The sequence below is a fragment of the Terrapene carolina genome, unplaced genomic scaffold, assembly GCF_002925995.2.
Source record: "Terrapene carolina triunguis isolate 2854851 unplaced genomic scaffold, T_m_triunguis-2.0 Scaffold139, whole genome shotgun sequence".
In the NCBI taxonomy this organism is placed as follows: domain Eukaryota; kingdom Metazoa; phylum Chordata; order Testudines; family Emydidae; genus Terrapene; species Terrapene triunguis.
The window spans coordinates 5,774,564-5,789,487 of record NW_020664490.1 but is presented as its reverse complement, the minus strand read 5'-3'; the positions used below and the strand labels follow the sequence as shown (position 1 = coordinate 5,789,487).

Here is a 14,924-nt window from a genome sequence, read left to right as displayed (position 1 = left end):
CCCCCCCTACTCAGAGCAGGACCAATCCCCAGACAGATTTTTGCCCCAGATCTCTAAATGGCCTCCTGAAGGATTGAACTCACAACCCTGGCTTTAGCAGGCCAATGTTCAAACCACTGGGCTATCCCTCCTCCATAAAGAATGTAGCTGTTCACCCCATATGGGACTTGGGCCCACAATCTCTGGCTTAGGAGGCCAATGCCTTATCCATTAGGCCACTGGGGTCACTTTCCTTGGCTTTGTTATATTTCTCTGGACACAGCAAAAGTTTCCTGTCTATGACTACTTATCTGATTCAAAGATTGATAAATGAAGTATTTTATATATACACTCACACAATGGCCACCCTTATTAATATACCAGTTTTGCCTTTGATCTGGTTACCTTAGTATTTGCAGTATCCCTGTATTTCCCTGTCAGCACTACAAGGAACACCTAGGGGACTGCAAATGCACACATATCCCTCCTTAGGTATAAAGCTTTCTCTGTAAAGCTCCATTAATATTTATGACAATGTATAAATAAATAATAATAATTAGAGCTGGCTGGAAAATCTTTAATGGACCCATTTTCCATCAGAGAATGCGGTTCTGCTGAAATTGAAATGCTTCATGAAATCATATTGATTTTGCTGAAATTTTTGGGGGGGGTAAAAGTTCCAAAACACTTAGATTTTTCTTTTCAAAATGACTCTTTGTTTAGCAAGGTTTTATTTTGTATTATAGTATACATTATGACAGAATGTTCAATTTTTAAAAGTCATAATTGAAATGAAATGGAACTTTTTTTGGAACTTTCTTTTAGTCAATTTCAAAATGTTCATGTTTTGTTCCTAACTGGAATACAAAGAAATGTCCGCTCCTCAGTGAAATGGATGTTCCAATAATAACATCCCTACACTTTATATAAAGAGCAATTTCTTGCAACAATTTTCTTTGAGAAAGGTTGGGAAGCTCTGTACCTACTTACATAAACTCCTCATTTACCCAAAGAATCAGGAGCTTGTTAACAAGGTATCTTCACTGTTTTTCAAACTTACATCTAAGCTGGAACTGGCAGAAGAGGAAGTGATGCCATTATCACAGAGTAGCCCAATGCACTGGGGTGGTGTGGCCATGCTAGTGTTCAGCAGAAAAAGCTATCTATAAATACGATAGAAATATTTAGATATAGTTCGTCTACTCTTTATTTAAATAAGGGATTCTTTCCAAAACATGTCACTTGGGGCTACTCTCCTGTAGATGGCACTATTGCCACTTCTAACAGGCAAACTGCAACACAAGAAAATCCTTTGGCTTTATTTAACACAGGGCTTGAAACTGGGCCAGAAATGCCATTGATTATCAGGCTAATCTAGCTGGTGGAGGTCAGTAGTGACCAAAGTCACCGAATGCTGTTTATATTGTATTGTGTGAAATGACTTGATGATCTTAGTTCAATTCCCCGTGGACAGTTTCTTCACTGCACGTAATACACCATCACAGCTGGCATCCTCAGCACATAAGCTGAGGATAGAATTAAGCATTATGAATATGAAACATTAAGCAAGAACTGTCCTGTTTCAGATAAGTTTAAAATTCCCACTGAAGTCAATAGGAGTTATGCATATATATCTGAGGGCAAAATTTGACCATAGCTAATTAATCTGCTAACTAATAATTAATTAAAATACAGCTGTCCACAGGCATAGCAATCATTACCCTTCATAACTGGCTAATGGCCTGTGTAAGAACCACTGCTTTCATTTTCCTTTGCTCTCTGTCTGAGTCAGCGCCGCATTTGATTATCTATCCTTCTAGATAACAAGGTGGTGGTCTGTTTTAGTTGCAATTTGATGAGTATATAGTAAGCATTACTATGTGCTTCAAATTCCTTGGTACTTATTAGTTTTACATCAGTTCTTAATCCTTTTTTTTTTTTTAAGAATATTTTCAGTGGAGGAGGAGAAAGGAACATTAGTTCTGAGATATTACTGAATGGTCACATTTCTCTCAGAATGGCTGCCGAGGCATATTAGTATAAATTAAATGGAAAAAGCTCATGCAACTTTAAAGTTGCAAGGTTAGTCACTTAAAAGCTAGGACATACCAAAGTTAAGGTTGCACATGTAACCTTAACTCTGTCCCTGTGGGTGTACATACTGCAATACAGCCTTTATCTAAAGGAGAAATAGAATACTGCCATGTAACTAAATTAACTCTATGGTTTTTGTCTGAGGGAGATCTTTACCTTGGTAAGGGCCAGATCTGCACAAATGTTAGTGTGAAAGCAAGCAAGAAACCTTGCCTCTTCCTTTGCATGGCTGCACAAAGGCTTAATCACAATAGCCATCACCATAAGCAGGGACTGCTCATCCCTTCAGTGAGCAAATTACCGAAAGATAGGGAGCAAGTGACCATGGCCCTGTCCTGTCTACTGTCCTGTAGGATAGGACTAGCGCCTTGGGGAACTTGTAGGATGCCTCCTCGCACATGATCTATACTGGTGCTTCCCACCCGTGAGGTGATGCAGTTCTATACCATCCCCAATGCAGGGCTGTGTGCAAACTGCAGCATCTAGCCTTAACAGCAGCAATTGTGCAGTTAGTACCATTGAAATTAATGGGACTACTCCCAATGGTGACTACTACTCAACTTGAGTAACAGGTGCACAGTCAAGCCCTATAGAAGGTTTGTTCGTGAAAGAGGTGAGACTGGAATTCAGGAACTGGCTCCCAGGCCTTTGTATATTCCTCAACCCAAGGGAGCATTTTGTCTGAGAATAGAGCAACAGTAGGGAGAGGGGAGAGAATTTTTTATAAGATCCTGGATTTTCCCCAAAATCTGGACATTTATCTGAACCAGGTGGGAGCAACTCTGAGGCACAGCAGAAAAGTTAACATTTTACTTGTATACAGTACATTGTTCCTTACATGCACATTTAGATTCCCAATAATTTCAATGGGTGATGGATCAGGCCCTCTGCGAGCTTAGCAGGACATCACCATGCATGCAGAGCATGAAATTTTCAAGCACTCATCGCTTGTACAAATTAAAACTAAATTCTTCAGGAACAAAGCCATGTCTCTCTCCTTAATGAGGACTATTCCCCTGCCAAATTGAAATTTAACTCAACTCTCAACCATTTTGCCTGTAGCCATCTTTTAAACCAACAAAACCAGTCACAATATACTTTTTTTAACGTGAAAAGGGTTTTGTTTTGTTTTCACACTTCCCTCACTCAAAAGCAGCAGGACTGATTTTGCTCAAACTTTCAACAACAACAAAAAATCACCTTGGAATAGAGACCAAGCACAGAAAAACACCCAAAGGTCACATTTTCAAAAGATTCTAACTGACTTAAAAGTCTAAGTCCCATTGAAATTCAATGAGTCGTAGGTGTCTATGCGTCAAAGTAACTTAGCTGCTTTAAAAATGTTACCCTAAATTATTTTAATGGGAAAACAATTTCAAAACTGTTCCACCTTGCACTGTGGATGGGACCTAAACAAGTTTTAACCAAATCCCGAGCCATGCTACAGCTCCCTTCCAATACCACACTTCCATAATAGAACAAATTAATAGTTGTGTCCAGGTGGCTTTGTAGCTCTGTTACTAATGCTGTTCATGAAGTTGCCATGCACAGAAAATTAGATCTGTTGCCCATCTACCTGATTTCTAACACAACAGCATAAAAGCAACAGCATAAATATATATTCTCTCTCTTTGTCTGCTACTATACATGCACCCATATTTTGTAGAATCCCTGTAGCAAGTTGTGAATGATGCACAAGAAGAGAAATCCCTCTCCAGTAGATAGAACATAGACAAAGCTATGCAGGCACTGCTGCACTCTTTTGTATTTCCCTCTGCTTTTAATCAAGGACACTCCACAGTCAGCTCAGAAAAGAGCTTCAAAAATGCCCTGAAGTCTCAAGACTGGAAAAAAAAGATAAAGGAAAAAGAAACCCTCAGAAAAATATTTTAAATATTTAGTGTTTCATAAAATCCTCCTGTCACACAATTTCTTTTCCCCTCATTCAGACTCCCCAGCCAGCCTGCTAGATCAACTCCTACTTGGGAACAAGGCAGAGCTTCTGGTGCCACCTCAAAGGCAGCTCTCTCCTGCCCCATCAAAACCACAAACCAAACATAAAAAAGCATGTAAAGCGTTTCTGAATTGTTTTAGAAGGTTTAAAGCTGGGCTCTTTTTCCCCCCACTCAGTGCCAAAAGTATAGTATTGGCTGTTCCAAACTTAGAGACAAACTGACACTCAGGGCCGGCTCCAGGTTTTTTGCCGCCCCAAGCAAAAAAATAAATAAATAAATAAATAAATAAAAGCCGGAGTGCTGCCGCCGAAGCAAAAAACAACAACAAACAAACAAAAAAACCCGGAATGCTGCCCTTTGAGAAGTGCCGCCCCAAGCACATGCTTGGAACGCTGGTGTCTAGAGCGGGCCCTGCTGACAGTTCTGGGATGTTACAGAAATCCCAGGCCAGATCCACTGAGATCACTGTCTGTTTTGCACTGCTCCAGCAACACAAAGCAGTCACAAACCCGGCTTCACCTGGAGGGGTACAAAGCAAACAGAACAGACTGGTGAATCTGGCCTCATATCCTAGAGCAAGCGGCTTTTGAGGCAAGTGATAATTAAAATCCTTCAAGAATACCGTGGTTTCTCTTTAAGCCTTCCCAATGTTGTCCTGCATTTGGTAAACAGATATGATTTTATAATTAGTCTGTTCCTGCTATAAGGGATACTGCAAATACTGAGGCATCGTTATTTCATGTATCTAAGGGAATTGACAGATTTATAAGAGTGATCACTGTAATTTGGATGACAAGTCAGTATTACCCAGCCTGTGGTAAATGGGGAGTGCACAGGTATAGTAGGAAAGTCTCTTTTCCTCCCTCTGCCACACTTTGAAAGATTAAGTCTATGACCAGTTTGCACCTTTGTTGCAGCTGTCACAATTTTAGTGAAGTTGTCCATTCCAGCGCTAATGTACAGATGGCTGGCACCTTTTATTTCTGCACGTCTTATATCCTTAAATCCGTTCTAAATCCCCTCCACCTTCATTACAAAGGCATCAGTTACAGCACTCTCCTCTATCTCAATGCACCGATCTTCGATTCCCAGCTACGTGGTATCTAATTATAATACCCTTCTCATAGCAACCGTTACAATGAAATTATACACTTGGCTCCTAAGAGCAGAGTTAAAATGGGGCTGGAGTAATGAGTAGCTCGTGTAGATGACTAGCATTCAGACACAGCATTAAACACCCTCACAAATGCTTTCTAATGGGGTGCACTTACCTTACAAAAGAAATGCTGTGTTGTTATAGCGAAGACCTCGAAGCCACGACTGGCTCTTTTAAGTTCCTCTTGAATACAGCTGAATTGCCTGGACTGCTTGTCACACTTTTCCTTCAGCTGCTGGATGAACTGCCGTTCAGTCTCTCGAGTCTGCAGATCTGCCTTGGTGGAAAATCCATTCCTTGGAACAGCTGCCCTTTGTTTAGGGTGTCCTACAAGATGAAATAAAAAAACCAAAACCATAATCAGTTACTCTATATGCAGTGACACAACCTCTCATGCTTTGAAGGCCCCTGGAACTCTACTAAAAAAATAGCCTGCTGCATTCACACAAGCTTTCCAGTGATTTTACTTGTAAAAAGTGCAGGCACATCAAAGCACAAGTTACTCCTTTGGGATTGATCCTTCAAGAAGTTAAGGGTGCATCTATACTGCAATTAGACACCCACAGCTGGTCCATGCCAGCTCACATGGGCTTGTGGGGCTTGGGCTAAGGGGCCCTTTAACAGCGGTGTAGATGCTCAGGCTGGAGTCCAAGTACTGGACCCTCCCCCCTTGCAGGATCCTAGAGCCCAGCTTCCAGCCCAAGCCTGAACATCTACACCACAGTTAAACAGCCCCTTAGTCCAAGCCCCGCAAGCCCGAGTCAGCTGGCAGTGCAGACATACCCTAAGTGTGTCCTGTGTGGTGGTGAGCACCTTGAGCTCCCACTGATGCAATGATAGTTGAGGGCATTCAGCACCTCGCAGGAGGTGTCACTGCAGGACTGGGCCCAATGGTCCTCCTCTCATTAACAAACCTGTGCCCCTTCTTAGTATTCTGTACCTTCTCCAGTTACATACAAGCTAAGACGGGCACAGAATCAACAGGAAAGGCATGGTCTGTCAGAAAAATGTCATATCCTTCTAGGAAAGCTAAACAAGAATTAGGGTGATTGTCATGTATGTTTGCTCACTTGTTGTGAAACTGTTTTGTGAGTATGGATTTAAGGTAGTCTTCTTCTCTGAATACTGTACTTTCTATGCTATCTGGCACACAGGTAATCAAACTCACAGGTCAGTGGCTTTCTGAATTCTGATTCAGGGTGCATGTAGCTAGAGATTGGAAAAGGGGGAGGAGGCACAGGAAGAGATTCTGCCTTTAAAAGAATGAATTCATGGACAGAGGGGAATAAAGGAGGGGGGATTGACATTACAGTATCAGAGGTGGAAGCCAAACTTGACCAGCTAAACGGGACTAAATCGGGCGGACCGGATGATCTTCATCCTAGAATATTGAAGGAACTGGCGCGAGAAATTGCGAGCCCCTTGGCGATAATTTTTAATGAATCTGTAAACTCGGGGGTGGTACCGTTGGACTGGAGAATAGCTAATGTGGTCCCTATTTTCAAGAAGGGGAAAAAAAGTGACCCGGGTAACTACAGGCCTGTTAGTTTAACTTCTGTAGTATGCAAGGTCTTGGAAAAAATTTTGAAGGAGAAAGTAGTTAAGGACCTTGAGGTGAATGGCAATTGGGACAAATTACAACATGGGTTTACGAAAGGCAGGTCGTGCCAAACCAACCTGATCTCCTTCTTTGAGAAAGTAACAGACCTTCTAGATAAAGGAAATGCGGTGGATCTAATATACCTCGATTTTAGTAAAGCGTTTGATACGGTACCGCATGAGGAATTATTGGTTAAATTGGAAAAGATGGGGATCGATAGGAAAATCCAGAGGTGGATAAGGAACTGGTTAAAGGGGAGACTGCAGCGGGTAGTACTGAAAGGTGAACTGTCAGATTGGAGGGCGGTCACCAGTGGGGTTCCTCAAGGTTCGGTTTTGGGTCCGATTTTATTTAATCTATTCATTACTGACCTCGGAACCGAATGTAGAAGTGGGCTGATAAAGTTTGCGGATGACACAAAGTTGGGAGGTATTGCCAACTCGGAGAAGGATCGGGATATTCTGCAGGGAGACTTGGATGACCTTGTTAATTGGAGTAATAATAATAGGATGAGATTTAATAGTGAGAAGTGTAAGGTGATGCATTTAGGGATGACTAACAAGAATTTCAGTTATAAGCTAGGGACGCATAGGTTGGAAGTGACGGAGGAGGAGAAGGACCTCGGAGTCCTGGTTGATCGCAGGATGACTATGAGTCGGCAATGCGACATGGCTGTGAAAAAGGCTAATGCGATCTTGGGATGCATAAGGCGAGGTATTTCTAGTAGGGACAGGGAGGTGCTGCTTCCGTTATACAAGGCGCTGGTGAGACCTCACTTGGAGTACTGTGTGCAGTTCTGGTCTCCTATGTTTAAAAAGGATAAACTCAAACTGGAACAGGTACAGAGAAGGGCCACTAGGATGATCCGAGGAATGGAAAACCTTTCCTATGAAAGGAGACTCGAGGAGCTTGGTTTGTTTAGCCTAACCAAAAGAAGGCTGAGGGGGGATATGATTGCTCTCTTTAAATATATCAAAGGGATAAATACCAGGGAGGGAGAGGAATTATTTCAGCTCAGTGCTAATGTGGACACGAGAACGAATGGATATAAACTGGCCGTGGGGAAATTTAGGCTTGAAATTAGACGAAGGTTTCTAACCGTCAGAGGGGTGAAATTTTGGAACAGCCTTCCGAGGGAAACGGTGGGGGTGAAAGACCTCTCTGGCTTCAAGATTAGGCTAGATAAGTTTATGGAGGGAATGGTTTGATGGGATAACATGATTTTAGTCAATTAGGCAATAACAGCCATCACTGGTAAAATGAGGGTCTGGCTAGAGAATCTTGCCTGTATGCTCGGGGTTCTGCTGATCGCCATATTTGGGGTCGGGAAGGAATTTTCCTCCAGGGTAGATTGGCAGTGGCCCTGGAGGTTTTTCGCCTTCCTCTGCAGCATAGGGCAGGGGTCGCAAGCTGGAAGATTCTCTGCAACTTGAAGTCTTTAGATCACGATCTGGAGACTTCAACAGCAGAGTTAAGGGAAAGTGGGGGGGTCAGCTTTTGTGGTCTGCATCATGCGGGAGGTCAGACTAGATGACCATATTGGTCCCTTCTGACCTTAAAGTCTATGAGTCTATGAGTCTATGGAAACAGGGATCCAGTGGACTAAGCACAGGAATGGAGACAGAGGACCCAAACCTCAAGTGTGCTAGAGAATTGATTGGTGTACCTAAAGGTAGCTTTACTTCACCTTTCTGCTCCTCCTCTGAACAGGGTGATGGCCAATTCAGCCTTTGGTGCAATTTAGAGCAGCTTTGGGGCTGCTCTAAATTTCACGAGCATTTAGTGACACTCACAACCCCCAAGGGCTGCAACACTGACTGTATTTTGCCAGAGAGTTGTGCTCCTGTTAACCCTGCTATGCCAGTGCAGCCAATCGACAGCAAGCTGGATTCTATTCATTTTTGTGCCTCATCAACAGATATGTGAACAAATTCCAATTACAGGACCAATCACTTACAGTTGTGCAACCCAACTGAGGACAACGGAGTTGCACGTGTGTCACTGAGGAAGCAGTATAAAGAAAATAAGATTGCATAGCCATCACTGATAGCCTGTTCAGCTGTAGAACTTTTACACCTGGTGATGATGTGTGAGGAAGACATAAACTAGTCTGACTAGCAGTGCTGAGGATGAGTTTGCAGGATTGGCAGTTTGAAAAGCTGCTCTGGAGTCACTGAGACACAAGCCATACAGAACCCCCAATATGCTATTTTTACAGTTACTTTTTAGAGCAGAACTTAAAACTTCCACCTCCTGAAGTTATAATTAACTCTCCATTGATTGACTGACTCACCAGAACCCACAGGAATTACTTTTCAGGTCTATATAAAAAACATCAACTTGGAAATATAGTGCTTATGGAAGTTTCTATTATCCCTGTGCAACATTAGCAGCTTCCTGATGCTGTCGCTATGGGAAGTGCTAAGGGAGTCAGCCACAGTGACAGCAGCCCTGGGCAAAACTCATAACCAGCAAGCTGCAGGTGGGGGTTAGAGCACCACTGGCTTGTCATGGGTTCAGGTCTGCTTTGAGCCTTTTGAAAACATTGATGCATTTTTCTGAGCTATGGCTAGTCTGCCCTCCGGAGACTTTACACTGGAGAAAGTTTCTACCACCATTCCACAAATCGGACTGCTGTGGGTTTGAGTTGTCTCTCCCTGAAAACAAAACCCTGCTGGGGTTCACTGGTTTTGAATATACATAAACCATTTTTTAGATCCCATCTACAGCTATAACAGAGTCCAGGCAGGAACCCAGTTGCAAAACAGTTACAATTTACAATGTACAATGGCTGGGACTTCTGTGTCCCAATAAACATGTTAAAACCCTAGACAGTCCATGGCTTTAATGAAATTCCACGGACAAAAGTAAGTCTTGTCTACACTACATCTTTTTATTGGGTTGTAAGACTTGTTAATAGTTATAGAGCAGATAGGGCCTTATTGTGTGTATGTTGACCTGATAGTCCCTAGCCTCCGCCTCTGTCTAAACTGTCAGTCATACTGGAGCCACTTTATATGCTCCGTAAGATATGGTCATATTCCAAATCCTGCTCTGATACTTGACTAGCATATATCATTTCCCTAGGTGTTATTACTCAGTCACACTGAAGAAACGAGGAAAGGTGATGTTCCTGAGGTGTTGGCTTCATCACTTTGGAAATTTGCACTGGCTTCATATTTTTATTAAGAAGCTTCCTCACCAAACACTTTGTGTTCTACTGGGCAACACCTTGCATGGATTTTAACACTGTCTTCCATCTTCATCTCTGATCTCTTTATATTTTTTAGCTCCCTCCTGCGCACTGTGCTGGAACATTTTAGCTCCTACAGGCTTATTTAGTTTAAATCTCTCCTTGGGTCTCATTGGTTGAACTTTCCTCACTGGTTCCAGAACCTTAGTCCCAGGGGCTATATTCAGCAACAGGGAGAGAAGAAAAGTGTCAGATGCCTTGTTAACAGGTGCTCCAGTAGAGGATAGACTTGGCCTATGTACCATACCCAAAATGAGTGTGTGTGTGTGTGTGTGTGTGTGTGTGTGTGTGTGTTAGAGGAAGGCAGAGGTGAAGAGAGAGACTTCTGTGTGTGCGCACATGTGCATGCCGTGAGTGTGGATGGAAGGGAAAGGTGAAGAAGGGTGTGTGTATTCGTGAAAGGGAAAGCTAAAAAGGGAATATGCGTTTGTGAGGGAAGGCTGAAAAGGGAAGGAGATTACATGGCCCTGCCAAATGTAAAAATAAAAATGGGACATTCATCTCCAACTATCCTTCACCACTAAGTGTGACAGAAAAGAATCCTTATTTCTGTAGCTATTACATTGAAAAGACAAATCTAACTCAATCACAAAGGAATAAATAGCTCTCTCATACAGCGATGCAGAACTCTGAACTGATGTTACAAATGAGTGAGCTTACATTTCACACAACTGCCAAGAAGAACAAACAGAATTTTAACACAAATGCTGCATGAACTTCAATTCTCAGGGAATTCACTGACCTCATTTCTGGCAATATGGCAACAGAAAATACCTGTAATTTTTGTAGGACAACCAGTCTACACACCAGTGACATTACACAGTTTAATGGGCCAGCATTGACATTTTGGGACCCACAAGTATTTGCAGGTACGATTCAGATATTGTAAATGCTTAAGTACCCTATTTGAGTGTGCAGTCAGGTTCTTAGAATTGCAAATGACTTAAATGACAGCTACAAAAACAAAAAAACAAAAACCAGCATTCATGATTAATTGTGTCCACAACATGTGGCTGCAAAGGAGGCCAGATTTTGCAACATTTCATAATTGAGTACATTATGATTAGGGCCCTATGAAATTCACAGTCTATTTTGGTCAATTTCATGGTCATAGGATTTTTAAAATAGTCAATTTCACAGTTTCAGATGTTTACATCTGAAATTTCATGGTATTGTAACTGTGGGGGGGTCCAAACCCAAAATGGAGTTGTAGGGGGGGGATCGCAGGATTGCCACCCTTACTTCTGCACTGTTGCTGGCAGGGGTGCTGCCTTCAGAGCTGGGCAGCTGAACCGCAGCAGCTACTGGCCGGGCACCCAGCTCTAAAGTCAGTTCCACTGCCAGCAGCAGCACAGAAGTGAGGGTCTCAGGGTATGGGGAGGTCATCACTTTGGGGGGGGCAGGGTTGGCCTTACAGGTGGGCAATGCCCAGGGGCTCCATGGTCCGGAGGGCACCATGGTCCTGCCCACAGCCAGCCCAAGGTTCCTTTAACTCCCAAGCACTGGGCCCGGAGCCGGGGCAGTGCTGGGGGCACCCCAGTAGGGCCTTCTACTGTGCACTAGTGCACCAGCTGCTAGTCCGGTGGGGCTGGGGAGTGATGTGATTGGAATAACAGAGACTTGGTGGGATAATTCACATGACTGGAGTACTGTCATGGATGGATATAAACTGTTCAGGAAGGACAGGCAGGACAGAAAAGGTGGGGGAGTTGCACTGTATGTAAGAGAGCAGCATGACTGCTCAGAGCTCTGGTATGAAACTGAAGAAAAACCTGAGAGTCTCTGGATTAAGTTTAGAAGTGTGAGCAACAAGGGTGATGTCGTGGTGGGAGTCTGCTACAGATCACCAGACCAGGGGGATGAGGTGGACGAGGCTTTCTTCCGGCAACTAACAGAAGTTAATAGATCGCAGGGCCTGGTTCTCATGGGAGACCTCAATCACCCTGATATCTGCTGGGAGAGCAATATAGCAGTGCACAGACAATCCAGGAAGTTTTTGGAAAGTGTAGGAGACAATTTCCTGGTGCAAGTGCTGGAGGAACCAACTAGAGACAGAGCTCTTCTTGACCTGCTGCTCACAAACCGGGAAGAATTAGTAGGGGAAGCAAAAGTGGATGGGAACCTGGGAGGCAGTGACCATGAGATGGTCGAGTTCAGGATCCTGACACAAGGAAGAAAGGAGAGCAGCAGAATACGGACCCTGGACTTCAGAAAAGCAGACTTTGACTCCCTCAGGGAACTGATGGGCAGGATCCCCTGGGAGAATAACATGAGGGGGAAAGGAGTCCAGGAGAGCTGGCTGTATTTTAAAGAATCCTTATTGAGGTTGCAGGAACAAACCATCCTGATGTGTAGAAAGAATAGTAATTATGGCAGGCGACCAGCTTGGCTTAACAGTGAAATCCTTGCTGATCTTAAACACAAAAAAGAAGCTTACAAGAGGTGGAAAATTGGACAGATGACCAGGGAGGAGTATAAAAATATTGCTCAGGCATGCAGGAGTGAAATCAGGAAGGCCAAATCACACTTGGAGTTGCAGCTAGCAAGAGATGTTAAGAGTAACAAGAAGGGTTTTTTCAGGTACATTATCAACAAGAAGAAAGTCAAGGAAAGTGTGGGCCCCTTACTGAATGAGGGAGGTAACCTAGTGACAGAGGATGTAGAAAAAGCTAATGCACTCAATGCTTTTTTTGCCTCTGTCTTCACAAACAAGGTCAGCTCCCAGACTGCTGCACTGGGCAGCACAGCATGGGGAGGAGGTGACCAGCCCTCTGTGGAGAAAGAAGTGGTTCGGGACTATTTAGAAAAGCTGGATGAGCACAAGTCCCATGGGGCCGGATGTGCTGCATCCGAGGGTGCTAAAAGAGTTGGCGGGTGTGATTGCAGAGCCATTGGCCATTATCTTTGAAAACTCATGGTGATCGGGGGAGGTCCTGGAAGACTGAAAAAAGGCTAATGCAGTGCCCATCTTTAAAAAAGGGAAGGAGAAGGATCTGGGGAACTACAGGCCAGTCAGCCTCACCTCAGTCCCTGGAAAAATCATGGAGCAGGTCCTCAAGGAATCAATTCTGAAGCACTTAGACGAGAGGAAAGTGATGAGGAACAGTCAACATGGATTCACCAAGAGCAAGTCATGCCTGACTAACCTAATTGCCTTCTATGAGGAGATAACTGGTCCTGTGGATGAGGGGAAAGCAGTGGATGTGTTATTCCTTGACTTTAGCAAAGCTTTTGATATGGTCTCCCACAGTATTCTTGCCGGCAAGTTAAAGAAGTATGGGCTGGATGAATGGACTATAAGGTGGATAGAAAGCTGGCTAGATCGTCAGCCTCAACGGGTAGTGATTAACGGCTCCATGTCTAGTTGGCAGCCGGTATCATGCAGAGTGCCCCAAGAGTCGGTCCTGCGGCCGGTTTTGTTGGCGTGAACTGCACCCTCAGCAAGTTTGCAGATGACACTAAACTGGGAAGAGTGGTAGATACGCTGGAGGGTAGGGATAGGATACAGAGGGACCTAGACAAATTAGAGGATTGGGCCAAAAGAAATCTGATGAGGTTCAACAAGGATAAGTGCAGAGTCCTACACTTAGGACGGAAGAATCCCATGCATTGCTACAGACTAGGGACCGAATGGCTAGGCAGCAGTTCTGCAGAAAAGGACCTAGGGGTTACAGTGGACGAGAAGTTGGATATGAGTCAACAGTGTGCCCTTGTTGCCAAGAAGGCTAACGGCATTTTGGGCTGCATAAGTAGGGGCATTGCCAGCAGATAGAGGGACGTGATCATTTCCGTCTATTCAACATTGGTGAGGCCTCATCTGGAGTACTGTGTCCAGTTTTGGGCCCCACACTACAAGAAGGATGTGGAAAAATTGGAAAGAGTCCAGCAGAGGGCAACAAAAATGATTAGGGGGCTGGAACACATGACTTATGAGGAGAGGCTGAGGGAACTGGGATTGTTTCGTCTGCAGAAGAGAAGAATGAGGGGGGATTTGATAACTGCTTTACTGCTTTCAACTACTTGAAAGGGGGTTCCAAAGAGGATGGATCTAGACTGTTCTCAGTGGTACCAGATGACAGAACAAGGAGTAATGGTCTCAAGTTGCAGTGGGGGAGGTTTAGGTTGGATATTAGGAAATACTTTTTCACTAGGAGGGTGGTGAAGCACTGGAATGGGTTACCTAGGGAGGTGGTGGAATCTCCTTCCTTAGAGGTTTTTAAGGTCAGGCTTGACAAAGCCCTGGCTGGGATGATTTAGTTGGGGATTGGTCCTGCTTTGAGCAGGGGGTTGGACTGGATGACCTCCTGAGATCCCTTCCAACCGTGATAGCATAGGCGTGCGCATGGGGCGTGCCCTGTGTGCCCAGGCACACCCTATTGCAGGGGTGGGCAAATGGCTCCACTCTGCCGGTGCGGCAAGCTGGGGGGGTCCGCGCTCCCGGGCTGGAATGCTCGGCTGAGCGCAGCAAGCCACCGGCCCCTCCCCCACCTTTCCCCCTCCCCTGGAGCCATGCCGCCGCGCACGCAGCGCTCTAGGGGCAGGGCTGCGCACTCCTGCGGGGCAGTGTTTGGCTCTGCGAGGAGGCTAGGAGCCTCATCTCATGGTAAGGGGTACAGGGCCGGGGGGTTGGATAAGGGGTGGGGGCAGTCAGGGGACAGGGTGGGTTGGATGGGGGTGGGATCCCAGGGGGTGGTGGTTAGGGGCGGGGGGTCTCTGGAGGGGGCAGTCAGGGAGCAGGGGGGATTGGATGGGGCATGGGAGTCCTGGGGTCTCTCAGGGGGCAGGGGGTGGATAGGGGTCAGGGGACAGGGAGCAAGGAGGGTCCTGGGGGGGCAGTTAGTGGGGGGGGTCTCTGGAGGGAGTGGTCAGGGGACAAGGAGCTGGGGG

The 14,924-nt window shown here is 44.9% G+C and overlaps 1 protein-coding gene across 1 annotated transcript in view; it reads right to left on the bottom strand.

Annotated features, from left to right (window-relative positions):
- The window catches only part of LOC112124026 (microtubule-associated tumor suppressor candidate 2), a 304,990-nt gene that overhangs the window by 96,372 nt on the left and 193,694 nt on the right, over positions 1 to 14,924 (bottom strand). The window contains exon 6 of the mRNA XM_026653527.1: positions 5,300 to 5,511. Within this exon, the coding sequence (XP_026509312.1) occupies positions 5,300 to 5,511 (212 nt within the window). The remainder of the gene's footprint in view (positions 1 to 5,299; positions 5,512 to 14,924) is intronic.